Genomic DNA, 22122 nt, shown 5'->3' with positions numbered 1-22122 from the left:
GTACTGTGGTGGGTGTGTGGTGGGTGTGTGGTAGGTGTGTGGTGGGTGTGTGGTAGGTGTGTGGTGGGTGTGTGGTAGGTGTGTGGTGTGTACTGTGGTGGGTGTGTGGTGGGTGTGTGGTAGGTGTGTGGTGTGTACTGTGGTGGGTGTGTGGTAGGTGTGTGATAGATGTGTGGTGGGTGTGTGGTAGGTATGTGGTAAGCGTGTGGTGGGTACTGTGGTAGGCATGTGGTAGGCGTGTGGTGGGTGTGTGACAGGCGTATGGTGGACAACTTGAGGTGAGGCCGAGGGAGGTCTTCAGGTCAGTGAGGGGCCCTGGGCCTGGGTGTACTCACTCACACAGGCCTACTCCATGGGCTCCGTGCCACAGCAGTGGTCAGCCTCTGCTCTGAGCCACATTGCTGACTCGGGTAACTGCCAACTCGGCCTGTGCGGGCAGCCGGTCCCTCCAGGGCAGCAGTGGGAGTGAGGCCCCGCTGAGCGGCTGGGCTCAGCGCCACAGACGCCGCATGCCGTGTTCACAGACAGCAAGCAAATCAACTCAGACTGCCACAGCCAGGGTCCGAGCCACCCCGGAACCGTGGTCCTGTGTGTGGAGCTGCAGGGAGGGGTGCTCAGGCTGGGGAGCAGGCCTCAGTGGGCAGGCCGCAGCAGGCAGACCTGTGAGCCTGACTTCCCAGGCTCTGCCCTGTGAGTTCTGCCTCCAGCCTCTTTCCCTTGGGATGGTGCAAAGCCAGATGTGCACATGCGCTTTTCCAAAGTTACTCAAAAGAAAAGCAATAATAATAAAAAAAAGTAAGTCCAGCCCTGAGGCCACAGCCTCTGCCCAAGCACAGGCAGTGGGTGCTGGAGGCCGTCCACCCTATTGCAGGAGAGAAACGCCAAGAACTTCCCCTCACCACGGAAGGAAAGCACGAGAGCATGAGAGAGTGGCTCTGACAGGTGCAGGGAAGGAAGGGCAGGTGTCATCCTGAGTTCCAGTCTCCCTAATTCTCCTGCTCCTCCCGTGTGCTTGCCCAGCACTCTCCTTCTACACGTGAGCTGCTCTTCCTCTGAATACCCAGGCAGAAGTGTCACCACCTCTCCCTCGGGGCATGTGGAACCTCTCACTGTGAACCCCACATCCATGCCCATCCTGCTCTTCTTCCTCTGAGGGCTGGTGGCGGTGAGCAGAGCCAGTTGATTGCACACAGTCCTCGTCACTCCCTTGTCCCTTTCCTCCCTTGAGAAGACACAGCCCCATGAAGGATTCCTGTGCCTGTGACTCTAACTGGCCACAGGGTATTTGCAGATGACCAAGATAAAACCAGAGCTCAGGGACAATGCGGCCCAAGGCATAAAGGAAGATGTGACATCACATCTGGGAGCCAAGAGGGATCCAGCTGCACTGCGGACAGTGACACACTGAGGCCTGGCGCGGATGGTGGCACCACACCCGTGCTCTCCCTGGCACCTGTTTCTAGTGTGTTGTCCTAGCAGCCCCAGGAAAACAAGGCACCCCAATCCCCTCCCGCTGGCCCAGCCTGACTTTTCCTGACTTTTCCTCCTCCCCTCCCCTACCCCCCCCGTTCCCCCCAGTTCACTCTCACTGTGCAAATTAGTCACCTGTGAGTGCCAATTAGTCCCCTTAACACACCCCAGGACTGCTGTTGTTCTCTTGTTCTCCTTCAGTCAGCCTGCAGGACTATTTGTGACCATTTTTACTTGTCACCGTTGACAAGCTGAGCAATTCGTGCCAGGGGCAGTGGTCCTGGGGGACAGGAAATCCTGGCAGAGGCCAGAACGCCTTGGCCCAGCCCCGGCTCCCAAGAGAGACGGATTTGAAGGAGACTAAAAGGAGACTGTGCCAAGCGAGTGGCTAATGAGCTGCCAGGGCCTTCACCCGCACCTACGCCTTGCTTCCTGAGCCTTCCCTTCTGGCTCACCTTCGTGACCTGGGCCATCACACGTCGGCCGAGCTGGCCGGGTGGCGGTGCCTGCGTGGCAGTGCTGGCTTTCCTGGAGCAGCAAAGTAAAGAGGAGCAGGGCTGCGGGAGGCTGGGGCAGCAATGCCTCTCCCCAGGTCTCTGACCACCCCTGTCAGAGGCGCCTCTGAGGGGCCCCTGCCACGGGCCACACAGACTGCGCCTCCTGATTTACGCGTGGCAAGTGTTCCCTCAGGTCTTCAGCGTCCAGAGCCCGCGCTCAGGCTCCTCAGCCGACCCAGCTCCTGACGAGCATCCGGGGTCTGCAGACAGAGGTGCCGCATGGCTCCGAGCTGCCTTGCCACTGCTGCCGCCAAGCAGGGAAGAGGGGAGGAGGCTGACATGTGTCCAAGGAAACACACCAAGGAGGCTCAGCACTACGCAGAGCGCAGAGGGCAAGAGGCAGGGCCACGTGCAGGCCGAGAGCTGCTCAGTCCTCGGCCAGGCCCAGCGAAGAGGAGGCTGTGGAGCCTCAGCCTCTGAGGCCGAGCTGAGCAGGAACCACGTGTTCTCATCCTTGAAGGAAGACGAGGAGGAGGAGGGAGGATGCTAGCCCATGCCCCGCATCCCTGGAACGCACAGGCTGGATGTGGGGCAGAAGAGATGCGAAAGACGGTGTGAGACCTTGAGCTACAGGCTTCCAGTTCTGCGTGACCTTGAGCTACAGGCTTTGGCACCTTCTTTGGGGGGAAAAAACTGGCAGGACAGGATGGCAGTGCAGAGCACGTGCTGTCGTGTGGGGAGGCCAGGGGGGGCGCACAGCGCAGTGGAACTCTGGGTGACATTGCCAAGGAAACTGTCAGGGAGATGCAGAAAGGCCCAGACTCGGAGTCCAAGCTTGAGATCATTTCCCACTATTCCTGCAACATGGTTTTCTCTCCTAACTGGGCCCCACGGCCACGGCCAGTGGCTGCTGGGCTCTTTCCTAGACCTGCCAAGAAGCAAGGCGCCGGCCCCCCAGAGGACACACAGGATCTGGTACAGGAGGCAGCGAGTTTGCCTCTGATGCCACAGGAAGAGGAACAAGGCAGGGCTGGGGGACCAGAGCCGGGCCCCCACAGCGAGCTGTTGAGGTCCGGGGAAGGTGGCCATGGCCTAGGTCGTTGCACGTTTCCAGGTCAGGGGATTGCAGCCTGTACACACTCACGGGTATGTGAACCCTCACAGTGGCCCACGGCTCCCAGAGCTCATCCCCCAGAGTCATTGGAGCCGTGGGTGTCAATGTCACACAAACTCTCTGCCGATCAATGCCCCCCACCCCCCATGGTGCCTACATGATGCTGGATGCCCAATGGGTTCTAGATACTTCTCAGCCAACTCGCTTGAAACACTCTCCAACCTCCAGGCCTCGCACATCCTCCTATAGTGGGGTGCGGCCCCAGGCCCCTCGGCCGGCACACAGGCAAGGCTGCCACAGCCCAATGGTCACCCCGGCCAGGCTATCAGGTGATCACCCCCTGAAGATGGCCCTGGGCTGTAGCTTTTGGTCACAGAAGACAGATCGTTTCCAAGGATCCCACTGTGGGTCCTGGTGGGGCACCCTTACTCCTGGCTAGGTGACTGGGCGGGCAGCCCATCCAGCGGGGGACGTGGGCCCCACGGGGCACTCACCTATAAGGCCATCCCTGGCCAACTGCAGGGATTGTGGAGAGAAGAGCCTCAGGCCGTACATCACGAATCGGGGTGGGTGCCTGGCTTTGGCCCCAGCATCGAGAAGCAAAATAAGGCTGCACAGTACACAGAAATAGACGGGTCTGCTGTAGGTGATGATTTGGTTGTGTCCCTGGAAAACAAATACAATTTTATCCTAATTGTCAAGTCCCACACCACACAACACAGCATGCACCACCAGGCCTCTCCTGCCCTGCCACAACTCACACACAGACAACACCAGGAAAAGAACAAGGCCCAATGCTTGTTTGTAGAATGGAGCTATCACAAAGAATGATACACACTTCAAACCTGACAAGATTTATCTAAAACTTAACTACCAGCCTTACAGAAGATCGAAGTCAAAGCTTTCTCCAATAGTGAGAATTCAATCCAACTCATTCACTTCAAGGCAAAACTAGTCTAAGCCCTTATCGGCTCTAACCTGGCTTCACTGTTAATAGGAAACAGAATCCATAAGTTGTGAACTTGAGTCACTTCAAGTCCTAGAAAACAAAGCAGGCACAGAGCTGTGCCTACAAAGCTATGTGTGCAGGCATTTGTGTATGAATACTTGTATACATTTATGTGTAGGCCACATAAATCAGTGTAGGTTTACACTCGTTTTTTTTTTTTTTGGTCGGTCGTGGGGCTTGAACTCTGGGCTTGGGCGCTGTCCCTGTGCTCTTCAGCTCAAGGCGAGTGCTCTACTGCTTGAGCCACAGCGCCACTAGGCCACAGGTGTGTAGGCACATGCGTGCATATGTAGGTACATGCACACGGACACACACACATGCACACGTGAGAAGCAGGAATGGTTCATTGTTCTCAAACGGCAGGGAAATTCAGGAAAGGATGTAACATGGAGGTTCGAGAGCAAGAGTCAACCAACAATTCGCATTTCACAAACCAACGTGCAATTCTTCTTTTCCCCAGAAAAGTATATTTTGCAACTCTCAAAGTGCTTCGAGTGTGAAGGGCAGGGCCAGCACGTGTGGCAGACATGAGGTTCCAGTCCCTGTCCGCACGGGTGACACACAGCTGTGCGATGCGCCTTGTCTCTGCTCCTGAGCAGCATGGCTCTGTTCTGAGCCCATCTTCTCACAGGAGACACGTGTGCTGGCTGTGGTCGGTGCCCCTGGACCAGCCGAGGTCTTGGAAGGCATTTGCATTTGTAAAGAATTTTCCTTTGAATCCAACTAGGTCACATATTAATGAGTGTGGAAAGATTTTTTTGCATCAAAGAAATGAAAACAAAATCAAAGTCGGTCCACATGGACTTGCCAGGCAAATAGCAAAAGACATCACTAGTGTACGGGGCAAGGAGGACATGGCCAGGCCTTCCGCTCTCCACAAAGAAGAAAAGAGGAGGGGACAGGGGCAGGGAGAGGTGAAGGAAGGGAGAAGAAGAAAACCCCGCATCGCCTTGCCCCTGACCCCCATCTGCACCTTGCTGAGGGACCCGCTGGTCCAGCCACAGCCCCCCCAGAAGCCCACCTGTGTACTTGGCATAAGCTGGCCTGATGTCCGCCCAGGAGGAGAGCGGAATGCTAACGCTCTACTACTTCCCTAAGAGTAAACAGGGTCTTATTGTTTTGAAGATGAGGTGTCTGAGAGATCTTCAGGGACACAGGGGCTGGGATGTGGGGGGGGCCCTAGGGGGTGAGTGGTGGGGGAGGTCCACAGCCCTTCCAGAGCCTCGTCTCCTCAGGCCTCACCAGACAGAAGAGCTACACACACTGAGCATGCTCAATCCATTCCTGCCTTTCCCGCGCCCGGCACCCCCTTCCTTTCCGTGGACCACAGGACTGACCCTAGGACACCCCGCCAAGCACACACTGCCATGCTAGCCCTGATGAGCGTGGACAATTGCTCCAAACTGGCCGCTTGTACTCTGGGGAGCGAGTGAAGCAGAAATGCCAGAATTCATCACCATGCCTCCCAGAGCACACCCAAGGTGGGGTCTGGCGCACCCCCCTACCCCACCCCCCATCCTGTGGATGGAAATCCTCGGGCTGGCGCTGGCATTGGGGCTGGGAACCGGCTCTGCGCCCTGAGCCTGCGATCTCCCTTGGACATCGCCTTTTTCAAATTTTCCCACCTCTAAGTTGGAGATCATGAATCTGCATTCCGAACACCACGTGGCTCGGCTTGGATGGCAAGAGGAAATGCTGGTGAGTCCTTTTGTTTTTTCCCCCTTCCTTAGAACCATGGGAGAACTGCCAAGGAAGATTAGAGACTAATCTACTAAGAAATCTGTTCAAGTGAATTAATTACTGCACTGAACGAGCTCCAAGCCTCCCTGGGACAGAAAGGAAAGTCCTCTCTTGGGAGCTGCAGGGAATCACGCCCCCGGGGAAGGTGCAGCCTGCTCGCTCTTCCCAGAACCAGTCAGACACGTGGCATGGGGTCACGTGAGGACCTCGCCTGTCCTGCCTCGTTTCCCAGCACCCAGGGAAGTGACGCTCCACGTAGACACCAGCCCCCTCCAAGCCACCCAGAAAGGCAGCAGCAGTGGGGCACAGGGGTGGTGGTGGGGAGTCCCAGACCACCGCCCTTCCAGGCCTGATGGTAATCACAACAAGACATCTCCATGCACTGATTACACACCGCTACTGATCCTGACGTTTGGACTCAATAATAAAGCAAGAGGTACCCCATGTAAACCAATTATGGAGAATGAAGGGTTTCAGGAGATGGCCTCTAACCCATGGGATCACTCCATTATAAGCCTCCCTCAATTACTATGATCCCACACAGATTAAAAGTCAGCCCTAGGAAATTTCTTAGATGTGAATGTTTTAAAAGTGGGTGGAAGGACAGCCAGCTTTCCCTGGGACAGCCAGCTTTCCCTCCTTGCAAAGGTTTGTACCAGGAGCCTGCCACGCGTGGCTGGCCAGGGCCACAGGGCACCAGCACTAGCATCAGCAGGACAGGGCCTGGCCCGCAGCACCCACTGGCACCAGGCAGCTGCGAGTGCATGGTGAGCAACAACAGGTCCAGATGGTGAAAGATCACAGCACACCAACAACGAGGTAGCCCCGGAGAGTTCTTTACGTACAACAAAAACGTAAAGTGCAACCTCAGCAGAGCCGACCTCAGGTCTCCTGGGCAGGTTTATCAAACAGACAAAAGGTGAATGCTGGCTGGTGGGGTAGAGTAGGACGGACCTGGGAGGCGCAGCATTACAGCACCATGGAAAACCGCGTGGAGGCCCTCACGCGCTCTTGAGCCAGGCGGCCATAGGACCTGGCAGTCCTGCTGTGGTCGCTCCAAGAGAATGCAGATATGTAGGTGGGTGCGGGGAGGGGAGCATGAAAACAAGATCCAGAAAATGCCTGTGTGTCTACTGATGGCTGGTCCGTGTAACACGCATGCATGCAACACGTGCACACACACACAACACTACAAAGGGTGAGCACCGCATGACCTCACTCTGCTGGATCCAAAAATGTCAAATCATGGACGCAGAGCCCAGCACTGTGGTTGCAGGGGTAGGGGAGACACTGGCATGGGGGGGGGACAGGGGCAATGGGCCTGGGAGAGCAGTGCATCACCATCACACCTGCACGGTGCTGGGACAGTTTTGTTAAGTACATGGAGGGGTGGTGATGTTCATTAGCTTCGTTCAGCCATTCTGTCACATATCGATACAGCAAAGCACCCTATTTTACCCCAAATATGTATGATAATCCTTTGAAAATGAGCCTGATTCCTACTCACAGAATTGCTACAAGCCCACTCCCTGTGTTATTTAATACTTACAGGCCTCATGGTAGGCACAGGACACACAGGGACTCGAGGCCCCGAGCCCCCCAGCCTCTGAGCCACCCCCCACTCCAGGCCTGTCTTCTCCCTCAAGGGCTCTGCCCTGTGCCCACCCCATGCAGCCCCAGGCCCATCCCCTCCCGCTACCCCCCAGCTCTGTCCAGAGCACAGAACCACGTGCTTGCTCCTGTCTGGTAAGTGCCCTGACATGTGAGAATGCGGTGAGGACTTACGTGGACTGGAGAGGCGGGGTCAGGCTGCACGCTCTGAAACACAAACCAGAAGTGCGCGTCACCTCTCCGCAAGGGCTGGTGGGTCTGTCTCTCCCTGAGCCGGGAGTGCTGGGAGGTCAGGGGCAGGGGTGCAGGAGGGTAGGTGGGTGGATCTGTCTTGCCTTGAGCAGGGAGTACTGGCAGCTGGCCATGACCAGGCAGAACAGCAGCACCCACAGGTCCTTGCAGAAGCCGCGATTGAGTGTCAGGAAACCCAGAAAGGACACCAGGACGCCGAGCAGGACCGCCAGCACATTCTCCTTAATGTCGTCAGTTCTGTGCATGTGGGGAAACAGAGGAAAACAGACAGGAGGTGGGCTGGGCTGAGCAGTGGTGGGCAGACTAAAGACCCTGCGGGGGGCTGAGGGGCTGCTTCTGAACCTTCACATCCATTGGGAGGCTCAACAGCCTTGCCCTTCCTCCTTTTCCTCTCTTATAGTTATGTTATTTAAATAAAGTCCTGGCTTCCATCCCAGGTCTCTGTAAAATAAAAGAAACATATCCCACTGGACCTCCTCACCCACAGTACTGAGCCCTGTGCATGTGCATGTATATGTGCGTGCATGTGTGCGTGCACGCGCGCATGTGCGTATGCCAGTCCTGGCTCTGGAACTCTGGGCCTCGGCACTGCCCCTGAGCTTTCCCATTTTGCTCAAGGTTAGTGCTCTACCACTTGAGTCACAGTGCCACTTCTGGCTTATTTATTGGAGATCTCATGACTCTCCCGCCCAGGCTGGCTTTGAACTGTGGTCCTTAACCTCCTGAATAGATGTGGTTACAGATGTGAGCTGCTGGGCCTGGCTCAGCACTGGACTTCTTAGTAGCGTGGCAAGATTTGACCCACAGAATTATCCAGAGCTTCCTGGGCTCCTCTCAATACAAAGGAAAGGACAGTACATGAATTGACCTGCAGGAAGTCATTTCCAGACACTGTCTCTGGAGCAGTCTGCTGTCCTGTCCCAGGAGCAAATAAAAGATGTGTGTACAAGTGTATGCATGCACACATGCATACACGTGTATGCTTACACATTACACATGCACACAGGCACATGTGGATACATATATACATACACACATGCACACAATGCATTATGCACGCATGTACATAATACACGTGTGCATAGACACACAAATATGCATGTACATGGTTATGCGGCTCCAGGCTCAGGCCCGCTAAGGCTTGGGTTCAGTGTCTGGATTTGATATGATGTGACTTCGTGACCCAACGTTTTATTTTTAATTTTTCTGCTTTCAGAGTTCTAGCTGACAATCAGTCATAAGGATGGCAGCGCCTACAGCCGAGAGCCCCCACAGCCCACATTACAGGAAACTGAGGCACAGGGGCTCTCAGAGGGGCTGACTGGATTTCTGGGCTTCTGCACCGTCTGGCTCCACACCCACTGGGCTGGGCGAGAGAGAGGGGCTCCGCCAGCCCGCTCCTGAGCAGAAACTAAAATCCACGCATGCCTCTCAGAAAAAACAACAAGATGGCAAAAGTGATACCACTGCATAAGTTTTAAAAGGGCCAATAAATTTAAGACAAGTGAGGGGAAACGTGGGTTGAAGTGGATGGTGAGAAGCTGGAAGGGGCAGCACTGTGCTCATAAACTGCTTTGTTTAGTGGAACTCCTTGTATTAAAGATATTAATAAAAAGGAAAGAAAATTACCACAGCTGAAAAACTAATTTGGTAGCAGCACAGACCATCTGACAACACTGCCAAGGTGCTGGCACCTGGGGTAGAATCACTGCTTATTAAATCTCTGTACCAGTTTTTCAGAGCAACACCGGTGCTGGGAAACCTGCTGCTATCCCGACCTGACTGTGGCTCCTGTCCACGGAGTCCTCCACTCACTCCACACACTGACTGCGTCCGAAAACTATGCTACAGCATGTCACAGGGTGAAAGGAGGTGTGGTCTTTACCTTTAAAACAAATGACTCACAGAAGCGTAGGAGAGACAAGGATTTAAAAGAAAAAATGATGGTGACAATCATCCATTTTCAAAAACTCAACTAGTCTTCTGGTTAAATTCTGTTGTTGTTGTTTGGGGTTTTTTGGCTAGTGAGTAAGTCTTAAACAAATACAAGATTCTACAGAAAGGTTTGTTTTTAATATACAGGGCTACCACTAGCTGTTGTAATTTTCGATAGTTTCTAAAGATAAACATTAATATTTAAAGAGAGGCCTCCTTTTACTGCATGGTAAGCGCTGCATGGTGCTGGCGTCCTGCCCGGGTACCCAGAGCTGCGAGCAGACACCTGCCGGCCCCAAATTGACTGATGTCATTTTTCAAGAAGGTTGTTTTTGTTGCCTGTGATCATGTTGTTTAAAACATTACTGTGCATTACCATGACAAGCTGTCACCCAGGGACCGAGGACAGCCGGATGGCCCAGCCTCCACCCCCGGGGACTGCCAAGAAATTTGTTCCAACAGCCCCGACAACCTGAATAGCCCGCAGCAGTCCAGAGTTGGTGGACACGGAGTGCCCCCCCAACCGAAGCCACTCTCCTCCCCAACCCCTCCTCCCCGCCTGTCCCCCAAGCAGCACATCTCGGGCACACCCCACTTCCCCTGGGGCAGAGAGAAGGGTGGGGGTGACCGGGAGAGCCACTCCAGTCAGTGCCATGTCAGGAAGGAGCGTGAGATCCGAATCTATGTATGCTCACTGGCCCCATGCCGCCGGCCCTTGCTCGCAGCTCACCGATCCAGTAACGCCAGCAGCGTGAGGCGGTCGTACCACACTTTAATCCACTTGCCAGGGAAAATGATGAATTTGTAAAACTGCTCCCGATTAAACTTTCCTTGCGCAGAAGAACAGGATGAGTCTTCCAGATCCTGGCTGACATGCTTTGAAATGAAAGACAGAGTGAGAGACAGAGAGAGAATTAGAGAGAGAATTTCATGGTGCCAGGCCACGGACACCAGTATACACCAAAACTCAAAAATACCAACACAGATGTTCAAATTCTGAAGGTAAAAGCCCCACACTCGGTCTGCAGTATGCTCTCTGACCAAGAACACGACCTCTGGGAACCACACATGTCCGCCCCCTGTAGCACGAAGTCTCCAATCAGAGCACCATGCTCACGAAGATTAAGACACTGCCGAGACCAGCTTTCACATGAAATATGAGACTCCAACAATAAAACATCTAAAGTGAGCCGGGAGCTGGGCTCCAACCTGTAATCAATACATGAGAAACACAGACTTTGCCAGGGAAAAGCACAACTTTGTGGAATGGAGTGCTGGGGCTGGCAGGGACCACTGTCCCGGTGGCCCAGAGCCGTTCTCAGCAGAGGTGTGAGGGCAGGTGTGTGGTGAGGGCAGGTGGGGGGTGAGGGCAGGTGTGTGGTGAGGGCAAGTGGGGGGTGAAGACAGGTGGGGGTGAGGGCAGGTGTGGCTCGGTGGTGAGGGCAGGTGTGCAGATGTGTGTGGTGAGGGCAGGTGTGTGTGGTGAGCACAGGTTGCAGTTTTCCCTGGGATTCTTCCAGTCCTCTGGGCACTTCCATGAGTAGTCTTGCTGGGCCATTCTAATCAGTCCTTCCTCTTGCCTGCTTTTATTTTGTGTTTCCTGCATAGTTTCCTGCAGCTGACTGGCACAGGATACCGTGTGGAGGAAAGGAGAAGGGAAGGGGAGGAGGAGGAGGGCAAGAGGGTGGCGGCAGCTGGGTTGGCTTCCCAAGGCCTCGCATCTCCTTGGCACGGAAGAGGAGTGAAGCTACACACGCTGGACTCAGGCTGAGTCGCTGACATCACGGACCTGGCAAGTGTGAGTGCAGCCAGCTGCTCTGGGGGCCTGGGGACTGGGGACCCACTGGGCTCAGCGCTGGGCAAGGGGCAAGGCAGGCTCAGCGCAGCTCAGGGGGCAGAGCGGGGGCAGGGAGGAGGGCCGAGCCATCTCGACAGCAGCATGGGGGACAGGCCAGCCTAGGGGGCCAGGGTGGGGACTGACCACCACCTGGGCCTGTCTGGGACTCTGTCCAGCACTGGAGCTTCAAAACCTGGCCCTGAACTGTGTCCATGAGGCAGCTGGTACCCAGGACTGACAGCAAAGCCGTCCTTTCCTGCCGTGCCCCACAGATGGCGCAGGTGAGCAATCTACCCACAGTCTGGCAGGCTGCCCTGGTGAAGCGGGCATGGGGACGACACACAAGCAGGCCAGAGACTCAGCACCTGCCTGGCTGGCCACAGCTCACCTCACATCACTTCCTTAGAGCCTAGGACTGTGCCCTTTACGAAACCTAATGGTGTGGGTTTGCAGAGCTGTTCGCTGTAGCTCCAACGGAAGTCCCTGCTTTCACAAAAGTCTCTTCAGACCTTACAGGGAGGGACCGGGAAGGAGGCCCCAGGGAAGGACTGCTGTGGGAGGCCCTGTGGGTCAGGGCTGGGGCTGCACATCCCGTCGGGTGCAAACGCACCCCACAAGTTCTTGAGGGACCCTACGGCCTGGTGGCTAGGAGGGACCAGACGGAAGAGCAAGTGAGCAGGGGTTCCATGACCTGACTGTCCCCCTTCCCCCAAGGCTCAGGCTGCTGGCAGCCCCCCGGCCCGTCCACCAGGGGCACGTCTCAGGGTTCCCCTCTGTCTCCGGCACCCTGCCACACATACCCGGGGCGGTTCTGACGGCGTCCTCCGGGCCGCCATGAGCAGCAGCTGCTGCTGCAGGGCGCTGACCACGGGGTCCCCTGAGGACGGGTCCGGGCTCCCAGAGGTGGTGGTGCTGGAGGAGCTCACAAGCGTCTCCCTGCAGATGGGTGAGGCGAAGGCTATGTCACCCCTGGCCGGGAGCTTGTCGTGGAAGCACAAGGGGGTGAGGGGTGAGCAGCACGGCCGCAGTGGAGAGCTGGCATGGATGCGCACGGGCACTGCAGGCGCCAGGCCAGCACGGTCAGCCCCAACCACCATGCTGCCCAGGGCCTTGGGCCGTCACAGTGCCTGGCTACAGTGGGGAGAGGTCCCAGGGATCAGGGAACAGCCCCAGCTGTGGGTGGGTGGCAGGGACAGAGGAGCGGCGGCCCCAGGCTCCAGCTTCACGTTCCCCAGGCCCCCACCAGGAAGCACAGGACGACCCCCCCCCATCCACCGCTCAACCACCACATGCCTAACCCAGCTGCAGATGCGTGCCTGGGGCAGCTGTCCTTGGTTAAACTGTGTGGTAAACTGAGGCACCAGGCCTCCTTCACTTAGGCTAAAGGCTGGGTTCATTTTTGCAGAGTTGGTGGCCAAGCCAAGGCACTGCTTGTTTCCCAGTTCTGTCATGACAGGTTTCCTGTCAAAGCGGCCCTGGCTGGACGCCTCCCGAGGGGCTGGTGCTCCCAAGACGGAGCTCCACTCACCGGACATGGGCAACGCCATCCAAGCTGGCCACAGGGCATGGTGCGGGGCCTTCCTTCTGCTTCCCGGACTTCAAGTAACAGGACCGGATCTCCCCTGCAAAATCGGCCATGTCATCAGGGCATCCCCGGGAGCCACGGTGCGTCTCTGGCTGTTCACAGCTCGGCAAGGCCCATGCCCGCGGGAGTGGAGGGAGGCCTGTCAGGCATGGGCTTGGCGGCCCCCACTCAGAGGGGTGGGTAGATGGCACGTGGCTGCATGGCTGCCCTCTGGAGCTTGTCCACAGCGCGAGAGGCCATGTGGGAGGCTGCACGGGGCGTGGAGGGCGACACCTCCCGAGAGCTATGGGAGGTCCCAGCACCCCACTGGCCCGGGCAGCACCTTGGGGCCGGCAGTGCAGTGAGGGCTCCCCTGGCCCCCCAGCCTGGACAGTAGTGCTAACATTGTTCTTTTTAACCTAACAGCCACTCCATGTCTGCAGATCCAAACACACTGGAAATTACAAACGACCGGACCAGATATGATAAGCTAGGACTTGTTATCCATGCCAGGTCCTTCCACTAGGCCCCACTAGGACCCTGAGAGACCAGCCAAGACCTAGTCCACAGAACCAGGACCTGAGTTTCCACCTTGGAATTGGGAGCCAGCCACTTAACGGTTCTCTAGTCACATGATTTAGCCTTCTGATGGAAGTCACTGGAAAAGCTCGTGGGATCACACCCAGCACCTTTTCCCAGCAGTGGCTCTAGGCTGCTACTTTACAACTCTGTGGGGGTGGGGTGGGGAGGGTTATTAATCAAGTCATTGTAAGTAGATAAATATGGACTGTGATGTCCTAGAAGAAAAGGGACAGTGTAATGTTAGAACAACACAACAGATGCCCCTGGTCCCAGCTGAGAGGAGAAATGCCGGGTTTCAGGCAAGGGGACACAGCATGTGCAAAGTCCCAGGGGCACCAAGGAGCACATTCTTCCCAAGAACCCTACGGGGCGATCCCTCAACTCTCCACATATTGCAACCCCTGATGCTCAGGCTGTGGGACTCAGCTAAAGCTGCCTGCTTTCCACCCATGAGAACTCATGGGTCTCAGGGAACCCCGTGAGAATGCTTGCGGGTGGGGCTGAGACCCACCGCGCTCATCAATGAAGACCTGCATGGCGTCCGCAGAGGTCTCCTCCTGCCCTGAGGTTTCCGGCCCACTGATGACCTGCAGGACGGAGCTGTCCTGCTGCGAGGTGACCCTGTAGATGATCTGCCTCTGCCGGCCGCCCTGGAAGCTGAGTACACACACATTCTGAGGTCAGGCCCTCCTCCGGCTCTCAGCCAGGCCCATGATATGCAGCCTGTCCGGGGAGAGCCCTTACAGAGTAGTGGCCTGCACGGGGGGCGTGCAAGCTGGGCTGGTGCTGGCGGGCTCCCGGCTCGCGGCATCTGGCTTTCCTGGCCCAGGATCTGGTCCACCGGGTTCCTTCTTCCTCCCTTGGATGTCACAATCTGGAAAACAGGGGAGCGTGCGAGAGCTGAGCTTCCCAGGCCGACACTGGCTGAGACGCGCACGGACACTGTGCACTTCTAAATGAATGCTTGCTTGGCTCAGTATGGAAGTCCTGAACAGATGCGGAAGCCAGGAGAACTGTGCACCAGAGGCTGGGGGTGCAGGCTTGGCGAACACCCCACCTCTGCACGGGTCTGGCGTCTCGGCACCGGGACAGCCTAACAGCCTCCATGCAGCCGTCCCCCTTGGGGTAGCTAGCCGCCTTGCCCCGGAGGGGATGCGGAGGTCAGTCTTCACTTGCTCTACCCTTGGGTGTTCTTTGCTGTCCTGGAGGGTGTCCTGATTGTCAACTGCTGACCCTACTCACTGGCACTGACGTCCCTGGGGCAGAGTCTGAACACACCAACTCTCACACTCAGGCCAATCCCATCCCTAAGATCTCGAGTATGCAAATATGGCAGTCTGAAGACTAAACCCCAAAGCACGTCTGGTTCCAGGCATTTCAGATAAAGGAAGGTTCTCCTGTGTGTGCGTGTAGATGTGTGTATGTGCAGGGGTGTATGTGTGCACGTGTATGTGAGTGTATGTGTGGGTATGTTCACTCATCTCAGGCATTTTGGATAAGGAATGCTCCTCCTGTATGTGCAGGGGTGTGTGTGCACATGTGCACATGTGTGAATGTGTGTGAGCACGTGTGTGCATGTGTGTGCATGTGTTGGCCTATGGCCATCGTGGAGCCCAGTACTAGCACTCGTGGCTAGGATGAGCCGGTAGGGAAGGCGGCCGGTAGCTAGGCCCTGCAGACAAGTACAGACCCTGAGCACAGAGGCAGGCACCGTCCCCTCCCACGTTAGTGGGCAGAGCGGGTGGGGTCTCACCTGGGGGTCTCTGGCCCGGCCCCGGGGAAGTGCTGATGGACTCCAGCAGGGAGACAAACTCCAGGAAGTTGGACTCGTCTGGCACCTGTCCCCCCTTGGCCTCCAGGTCAGACTTGGAGGCCGGCATGGGCCCCTCCTTGCTGTTGGCCACCGCAGCGAAGATGTCCGTGCCGCTGCCCACACTGAGCACACGGGCATGCCTCTTCTCCTGGCCACTCCTACAGGAGGCTGGGTCCAGGCTTGCCTGGCCTTCGCTGCCCACCCCAGGCTTGGAGGCTCCCACAGGGGCGGGCTCTGGGGAGGGCCTCGGGGCAGTGATGGCCTCCCGGGAGGCACAGCACCCGTCTCCGGATCCAGATCCACAGGCCCAACACTGACCTGAGGCCCCTGCCTCCGCTCCCTCCGGGGTCCTTTCCCTTCCCTGGCCACTCTCTGCCCCATCCTCGGGCAGTGCCAGGGTGACCACAGGACCCCGGGTCTGCTCGTGGTCTGCGTCAGAGCTGAGCATTGTCACGTCCCTGCCCGCACGTGTGGCTTGCAGGTCCAGAGAGCTGCCTGTGTCGCTCACAGAGTTTGGGGTGCTGCTCATGGTGACAACGATTCTGATGGGCTCGCATGCGCTCAGTGGGTCCCCGCGCTGCTTGGCCCTGGGGAGGGACGTGGCCAGCTCACTGCTGGAGCCGTCTACATCCTGGTTCAAGGCCACAGCACTGGGGCTGCCAGCCCCCTGCGCCAGGGGCCTGGCCACCGCGGTGTTACACTGCGGGCAGCTGCTGCTCAGGGCACCCGGCTCCCGCGAGGGGGCCTCTGGGCCCGGGATCGAGTGCTCACTGCCCCACGGAGGGAAGGACACATCACGCTGTGACAGTGACAGTGGCGGCATCGTCTTCAAGGCACCCGAGTCCTCCAAACCGCCCTCCGACCTGTGCCGGGCCGGGCGCGTCTCTGCCCTGCGGGGCTTCTCGGCCTCCTCCATCCTGGGCGCAGGGGCCAGCCCCTGGGGCTGGGAAGCCGGCAGGCACCGAGTCCCCGTCCCAGGCTGGGCAGATGGTGGGGGGTGGTCATCGGACAGTGCAACCCCTGCAGTGAGCGACAGATGGAGTCTCACGGGGATGCACACACCAGGCCCAGAGCCAGGAGCAGCCCCGGAGCAGACCCACAAGGATGTCTGCATCTAGGAACATCACCGTGGCCAGGAATTGTTCCTGAAAGATCTGCGTTTAAAATACAAACCCAGTGTCAAGAGCTTCTGCTGCTGTGGCCTCAGGGAACAGCCCCATGGCTGCCCCCCCTCCCCCAGATGGGCTCCCTCCTCACCTGTCACACTGAGTGACACACTGGTCCACCCGAGAGAAACAACTGCGAGAACGGCAGCAGCCAACCTTTGCCCGTGACACCACCCCACACACAACCCTGGTTGTGATGATCAGGCCTAAGTCCACCGTGGCCCAGTAGCCCCGAGTGACAACGTGCAGCGGGCTCGCAGGCGCGTGCAAAGGCAGCCACGCCGTGTCCTGTGTGACCCGAAGGGCGGCCCTCTCCTGCCCGCTCCCCTCAGCAGACGTGACATGGACAAAGGCTTGGCGAGGCTGAAGCAGATCCGTGGTCTCAACTCCGTTGTGTCCATGGGCACTGACATGGGTGCCAGAGACCCCCCCTTCCCGCAAGATGGCTACAGAAGATGGGGAGCCAGTGGGTGATGCCTACCTTTGAGATCCTCCACTGTCCCAGGCACCGCCAACTCCTGGAACACACAGAGCAACGGCTTGACTTCCCGGCTTCCCAGTGGCCAGGCCCTGCCCTTCCCCACAATGGGAACAAGGGAGACAGATACCAGACACCTGGCCGACCAAACTCCACCTCAGCCAGTGGCAGGGCACAGTGGTGCATGCTGGCTATCCCCACATCCGGGGGAGGGGAGCACAGAGGTGCATGTCTGCCATCCCCACACCCAGGGGGGCATGGACAGGATCACTGTCCAGGCCTTCTCTTAAAATAGCCAGCTCAAAAAGTGCTGCAAGTGTGGCTCGAGCAGACAAGATTTACTGTGGATGCAGCCTAATCCCAAGGCAGACAAGTATGATGGCAGGCTGGGTGATAGGCAGGAGGTTGGAATGTAGGGGGGTGTCGAGGGTGGCAGGGAGGAGGCAGGGGGCTGTGAGGGGGGCGACAGGATATGGGGGTGATGGGGAGGGAGATGACACAGGAAGCACAGGTCACACGCCATGCTGGGGCTGACACAAAGAGGCCACCCACGGAGAGACCAGAAGAGGGGTGGGAGTGTCCGCTGTGTCCACTGGAACGGCCATGGAGAGGTGGCGTGGGGTGGCCCGTGGGGATCCCCGCCTTCTTGGTGCTGTGAAGATGCCTGGAATCACAGATCCAGCAAGAAAGACAGAGCTGTGACAGCCCCGGCCAGTGCCAGACAGAACGCCTGACCCGCCCTCCCCCCCTCCCCTGACCCCCACCTCCATTCTCACACACACGCACACACTCAGAGCTTATCTTAAGGGAGGTTCTGGGGTTCTTTTCAAATAATAAAGCCTGCTTTCTTAAGGAATGTGGGGAACATTCCAGAACATCAGGGGCACATGTTCCTCCTGTGGTCTGTGCTGTGTGCAGTCCTGTGTCCACACCACCCTTGCTCAGGGCACCGTGGCCAGCTCTGAGCACTGGAGTGACAGGACTCAAACCCCACTGCCCCCACTGCCGGCCACGCCAAAGGGCTGGGGCTATGGTCATGGTGTGGCTAGACCAGCAGCCAGGGAGGCTGCTGGGCGGTCTCTGATGCGCTGGGCGGCTGACCTGGGGTTCTTGTGGCTGGCCGTGCGCTCGCCCTTGGCCTCCCTGACAGTTGGTGACTTCTCCCTCCCCCGGGGGGGCCTCTGGCAGATCACCTCGCCTTCATCAAACATGAGATGCAGGCGGTAGCTGACCAGTTTGATGGCCGCGAAGAAGATGGTCACCAAGCCGCAGTATAGCAGGGCTGTGACAGCGGTTGGAGGAAAGGCCTGCGGGGAGAGGAGAGAGAAAGGGCTGAGAACTAGATGCCTGCATACCAGGCACTGCAGCTCATGCCTGTGATCTCACCCTGCAGAGGGAGAGATTGGGGCCGTCCAGCCGGGGCACCAAGTCCGTAAGACCCCGTCTTCACCACCAGGGGGCGTGGCGCATGACACCATCCCAGCACTTGCAGAGTCCCAGGGAGACCATGGACCAGGCTGGCCCCAGCAGAAGTGGGACCCCACCTCAAAAGGAAAGCAGGTGTGTGTGCCTATGCATATATACACACACCCACTAAGGACGGCGCTGTGTGGGGAGAAGCCCGTGGAGTGATGGCTCTGGACACCTGAGGAGCAATTTAACAAAATAAGCACCAGGAAGTGGACACATGCTGAGGGACCCACAGGGGCAGGGAAGGGGTCATCACTGCACATAGTATGTGCGTGGGAAATGTAAGCCACGGAACCAGGGAGCAGGGACAGGTGTGGTGGTGGTGGTGGTGGTGGTGGTGGTGGTGTGTGTGTGTGTGTGTGTGTGTGTGGTCACTGTCCACAGTGTGCACATGGGAAACCTGAGCCACAGAACCAGGGGGCAGGGACAGGTATGTGAGTATATATGTGTATGTGAGTGTGTGTGTGTGTGTGTGTGTGTGTGTGTGTGTGTGTGCGCACATAGGAAATTTGAGCAATGTAACCAGGGGGCAGGGACAGATATCTGAGTATAAGTGTGTGTGTGTGTGTTGTCACTGCACGTAATGTATGCATGGGAAACATGAGCCTCAGACCAGGGGGCAGGGACAGAGGGGTGTGTGTGTGTGTGTGTGTGTGTGTGTGTGTGTGTGTGGTCACTACATGCACTGTGCACATGGGAAACGTGAGCTACAGAACCAGGGGGCAGGAATGGGGGGCAGGAACAGGACAAAGGAAGAGGTGATGTTAGTGGGGACACAATGCACCCTTGTGTAACTACAATACTGACAACAATAACAGGGCTGGGGTGATAGGGCAGTAGAGCCTCTTCCTAGCAAGCACCAGCACTGAGTTCCAGCCCCAGTATCACCAGGAAAGCATTTTGCCCTGTGGGTTTTGTTCTTGTTGCGAAGCCAGGGTTTGAACTCTGGGCCTCTCCCTGGCTGTACAGGCTCCTGATCCTTAAGCCACACCCCCAACTTTTTTGCTTTCTGGTGTTCTTAGGGTCTTGCGCTCACTTTACCTGAACTGGCCTGCTACCATAGCCCTCCTGAGCTGCACCTGTCCAGCAGTTGGAGTTACAGGTATGAGCTACCATACCTGGCTCAGTTAATTGGGATTACAGGTGTGAGAGCCACACCTGGTTCATTTTGCATCATTCATTGAGCATCCATCTGGCAAGATGGAAGATGTAGAAGGTCGGAGGGAAGAAGGGAGGGAAAGTGGGAAGGAAGGAGGGAGGGAAGGAGGAACCATTAATGGCACCAGAATGTTGCATAGGATCAGCACACTTCCTATTAATCCTCAGACTCCTACAATGGAGGAAGATGCCCACCAGTGCTCATAAAGGTAAAGGATATAAGTGATCACACACGCACCACAGAGGGTGGCCAAGGTTTCAGGAGGCCAAGGAGACAAGGAGAGCACAGTCCTCGGGATTACACAGGTAACCACAGCCTTTTAGATATTCAGCAGCACACCGATGGTCCCTCAAAACAACCACCATGAGGTGGGCTGGGCAAGGCTACTCAACAGCCCACCTTCCACAACTCTCATCAAAGCCCTTACCTGTGGGGGGCAGCTTTGTAAAACTGGACTCACATGTACAGGAGCAGCACCTGTAGGACACAGATCAACGGTGACTTCTGCTGAGAACTGGGGTTATCGGCAGAACAGGTGTTACTTTTGTTATCAGTAACACTCAAATGTACAGTGAACCAGACATAGGACAGGCCAGCTCATCACACATGAGACGTGGGACCCTCTATTGTAAGGAAACCCATAATGAATAAAAACACCAAAATCTGTTCCCTCAAAGGGCTCAGATTCAGGAAGCAGAGGTCAAATATGTGCATGATCCTACACTCAAGATCCAGGCACAATTCCCAGGAGAGACTCCAGGGCAGGGAGGCAGCCACGGCCACCGGCTCTGGGCCTTGAAGGACAGAGATATCTGGGAAGCTGCGGGTGGAAAACAGACTCATTTGTGGCAAGGTAGTACCAGACACTGAGAAGCCATTTCCTCCACTGATGCATTCACTCCATCCTTGCATGGACCCAGGAAGGAGGAGCTCTCATCAGCTCTGCTGAGAGAAACAGGAAGCTGGGGCTTGTGGAAGCTTTCTCCTGCTTGCCTAGGTAACCAGCAGCAGAAACAGAGTATGAATCCAGGCCCATGAGCCTGGTGACTATCAGGCCTCCCTTCTAAGCCAAGGAAAAACACAAAGGTGCACAAAATCGCAGGGGGGGGGGGAGGGCGGGAAACGTGCCTTTGTTCAAGGGTGAGAATGGATCTTGCATCTATAATGAATGCTTTATTATGCAGAATTTCACTTGACCCTCCTGTACAGTGATCATTAACATATCCTCTTCAACCATGAGGAAAGAAAGGTTTAGCTGGTTAGGCGGCTCAGGAGCAGACCAGAACTGTAAGCCCAGGACTTTGAGCCAGGTCAAGCCACACTTAATCACCCAGACAAACTCACCAGCCTGAGACTATTGTTTCCCTGGTTTTACAGAATAGAAAATAAGTGAGACCAGGCAAGTAACTTCCCCCAGGGTCACAGAACTGGTAAGAGGGGGGTCCAAAAGTGAACCCGGGCACCTGCTCCAGAGCCATGGCCGCAACCTCTCTCTGGCCAGAAAAAGAGCAAAGAGGCTGCAGAGTCACTGCCACCTCGAAGGTCACCCTCGGAAACTGTCAGGCAGAAGAGTTCTGCTGTGGAGAGCATGCCAGCATATTGTCTTACAATAAAGTCCTTCAACAGATCCATCACCATGAATTCCTGGCACATAAGATCCAGTGACATCTGGCTTACCAGTTAGGGTCGACCATCATTCCAATTAGGAATACTTAATTCTCCTAAGAAGGTCATCTCTGGACTCACTCTGAAAGCAGTCACTCTCCATGACCCCACCGAGGTGCCCAGCCCCGGAGTGTTCCACACTCAACGAAACTTCCTTACTTCTGCATATTTCTGAACCCAGGGACGTGGAAAGAGCAAGGTGAGTAACAGGTCACCGACCCTGTCTTCCCAGAGCAGAGCAGAAAGAGAGGAGAAAGAACATCAAAGAAACCAAAGCTGGCCTTCCCGCCGGCCCTTTAGTTATCCCCATCTGAGGGAAGGCTCCAGGCCTCAGGCTGGGTACCTGCCAGACAAGGCCGGCCATCCCCTAGCTCAGGGAGCCTGAGTCAGCCCTGCGCCCCGGAGGCGTCCTCCCCGCTCCCCGGTGTGGTCTGTGGGCCTGGGCTGGCTCCCTCCCTCCCGCCCTTCCAGCTCCGGCCTCACCAGGTGCAGGGCCAGGGGCAGCAGCAGCAGGAACAGCCAGAGGTAGAGGTGGCAGCTGTTGGTGAACTTGCTGTGCTCGGGGTCGTGGTACCAGCCGCCCGTGAGCGCGGCCCACACGCCCTGCCGGAGCAGCAGCAGCACCTGGGACCCCATGCCTGCCGCGCCCGCCCGGCTGCGCCCGCGCGGCCCTGGCCTCAACTGGTCAGCAGCATTATGGACACGGGCAGTTCTGAGATGCCTCCCAGGCAGGCCTCGTAGCTGCTGGTTCTATAAAAAG

The 22122-nt window shown here is 56.9% G+C and overlaps 1 protein-coding gene across 1 annotated transcript in view; it reads right to left on the bottom strand.

The window, feature by feature from the left end:
* The window catches only part of Pcnxl2 (pecanex-like 2 (Drosophila)), a 96778-nt gene extending 74780 nt beyond the window's left edge, over nt 1-21998 (bottom strand). Inside the window, exons 1-14 of the mRNA XM_013014568.1 lie at nt 21846-21998; nt 18170-18375; nt 17587-17732; nt 16747-17036; nt 16525-16578; nt 15365-16403; nt 14356-14485; nt 14123-14268; nt 12994-13087; nt 12266-12401; nt 10359-10504; nt 7777-7930; nt 7616-7648; nt 3576-3747 (exon numbers count right to left, since the gene is read on the bottom strand). Of these exons, the coding sequence (XP_012870022.1) occupies nt 3576-3747; nt 7616-7648; nt 7777-7930; nt 10359-10504; nt 12266-12401; nt 12994-13087; nt 14123-14268; nt 14356-14485; nt 15365-16403; nt 16525-16578; nt 16747-17036; nt 17587-17732; nt 18170-18375; nt 21846-21998 (2899 nt within the window). The remainder of the gene's footprint in view (nt 1-3575; nt 3748-7615; nt 7649-7776; nt 7931-10358; nt 10505-12265; nt 12402-12993; nt 13088-14122; nt 14269-14355; nt 14486-15364; nt 16404-16524; nt 16579-16746; nt 17037-17586; nt 17733-18169; nt 18376-21845) is intronic.
* Nucleotides 21999-22122: the final 124 nt, after the last annotated feature.

The sequence above is a fragment of the Dipodomys ordii genome, unplaced genomic scaffold (genome assembly GCF_000151885.1).
Source record: "Dipodomys ordii isolate 6190 unplaced genomic scaffold, Dord_2.0 Scaffold24, whole genome shotgun sequence".
NCBI lineage: Eukaryota > Metazoa > Chordata > Mammalia > Rodentia > Heteromyidae > Dipodomys > Dipodomys ordii.
The sequence above is the reverse complement of the archived record's forward strand: the minus strand, read 5'-3'. Positions and strand labels throughout refer to the sequence as shown.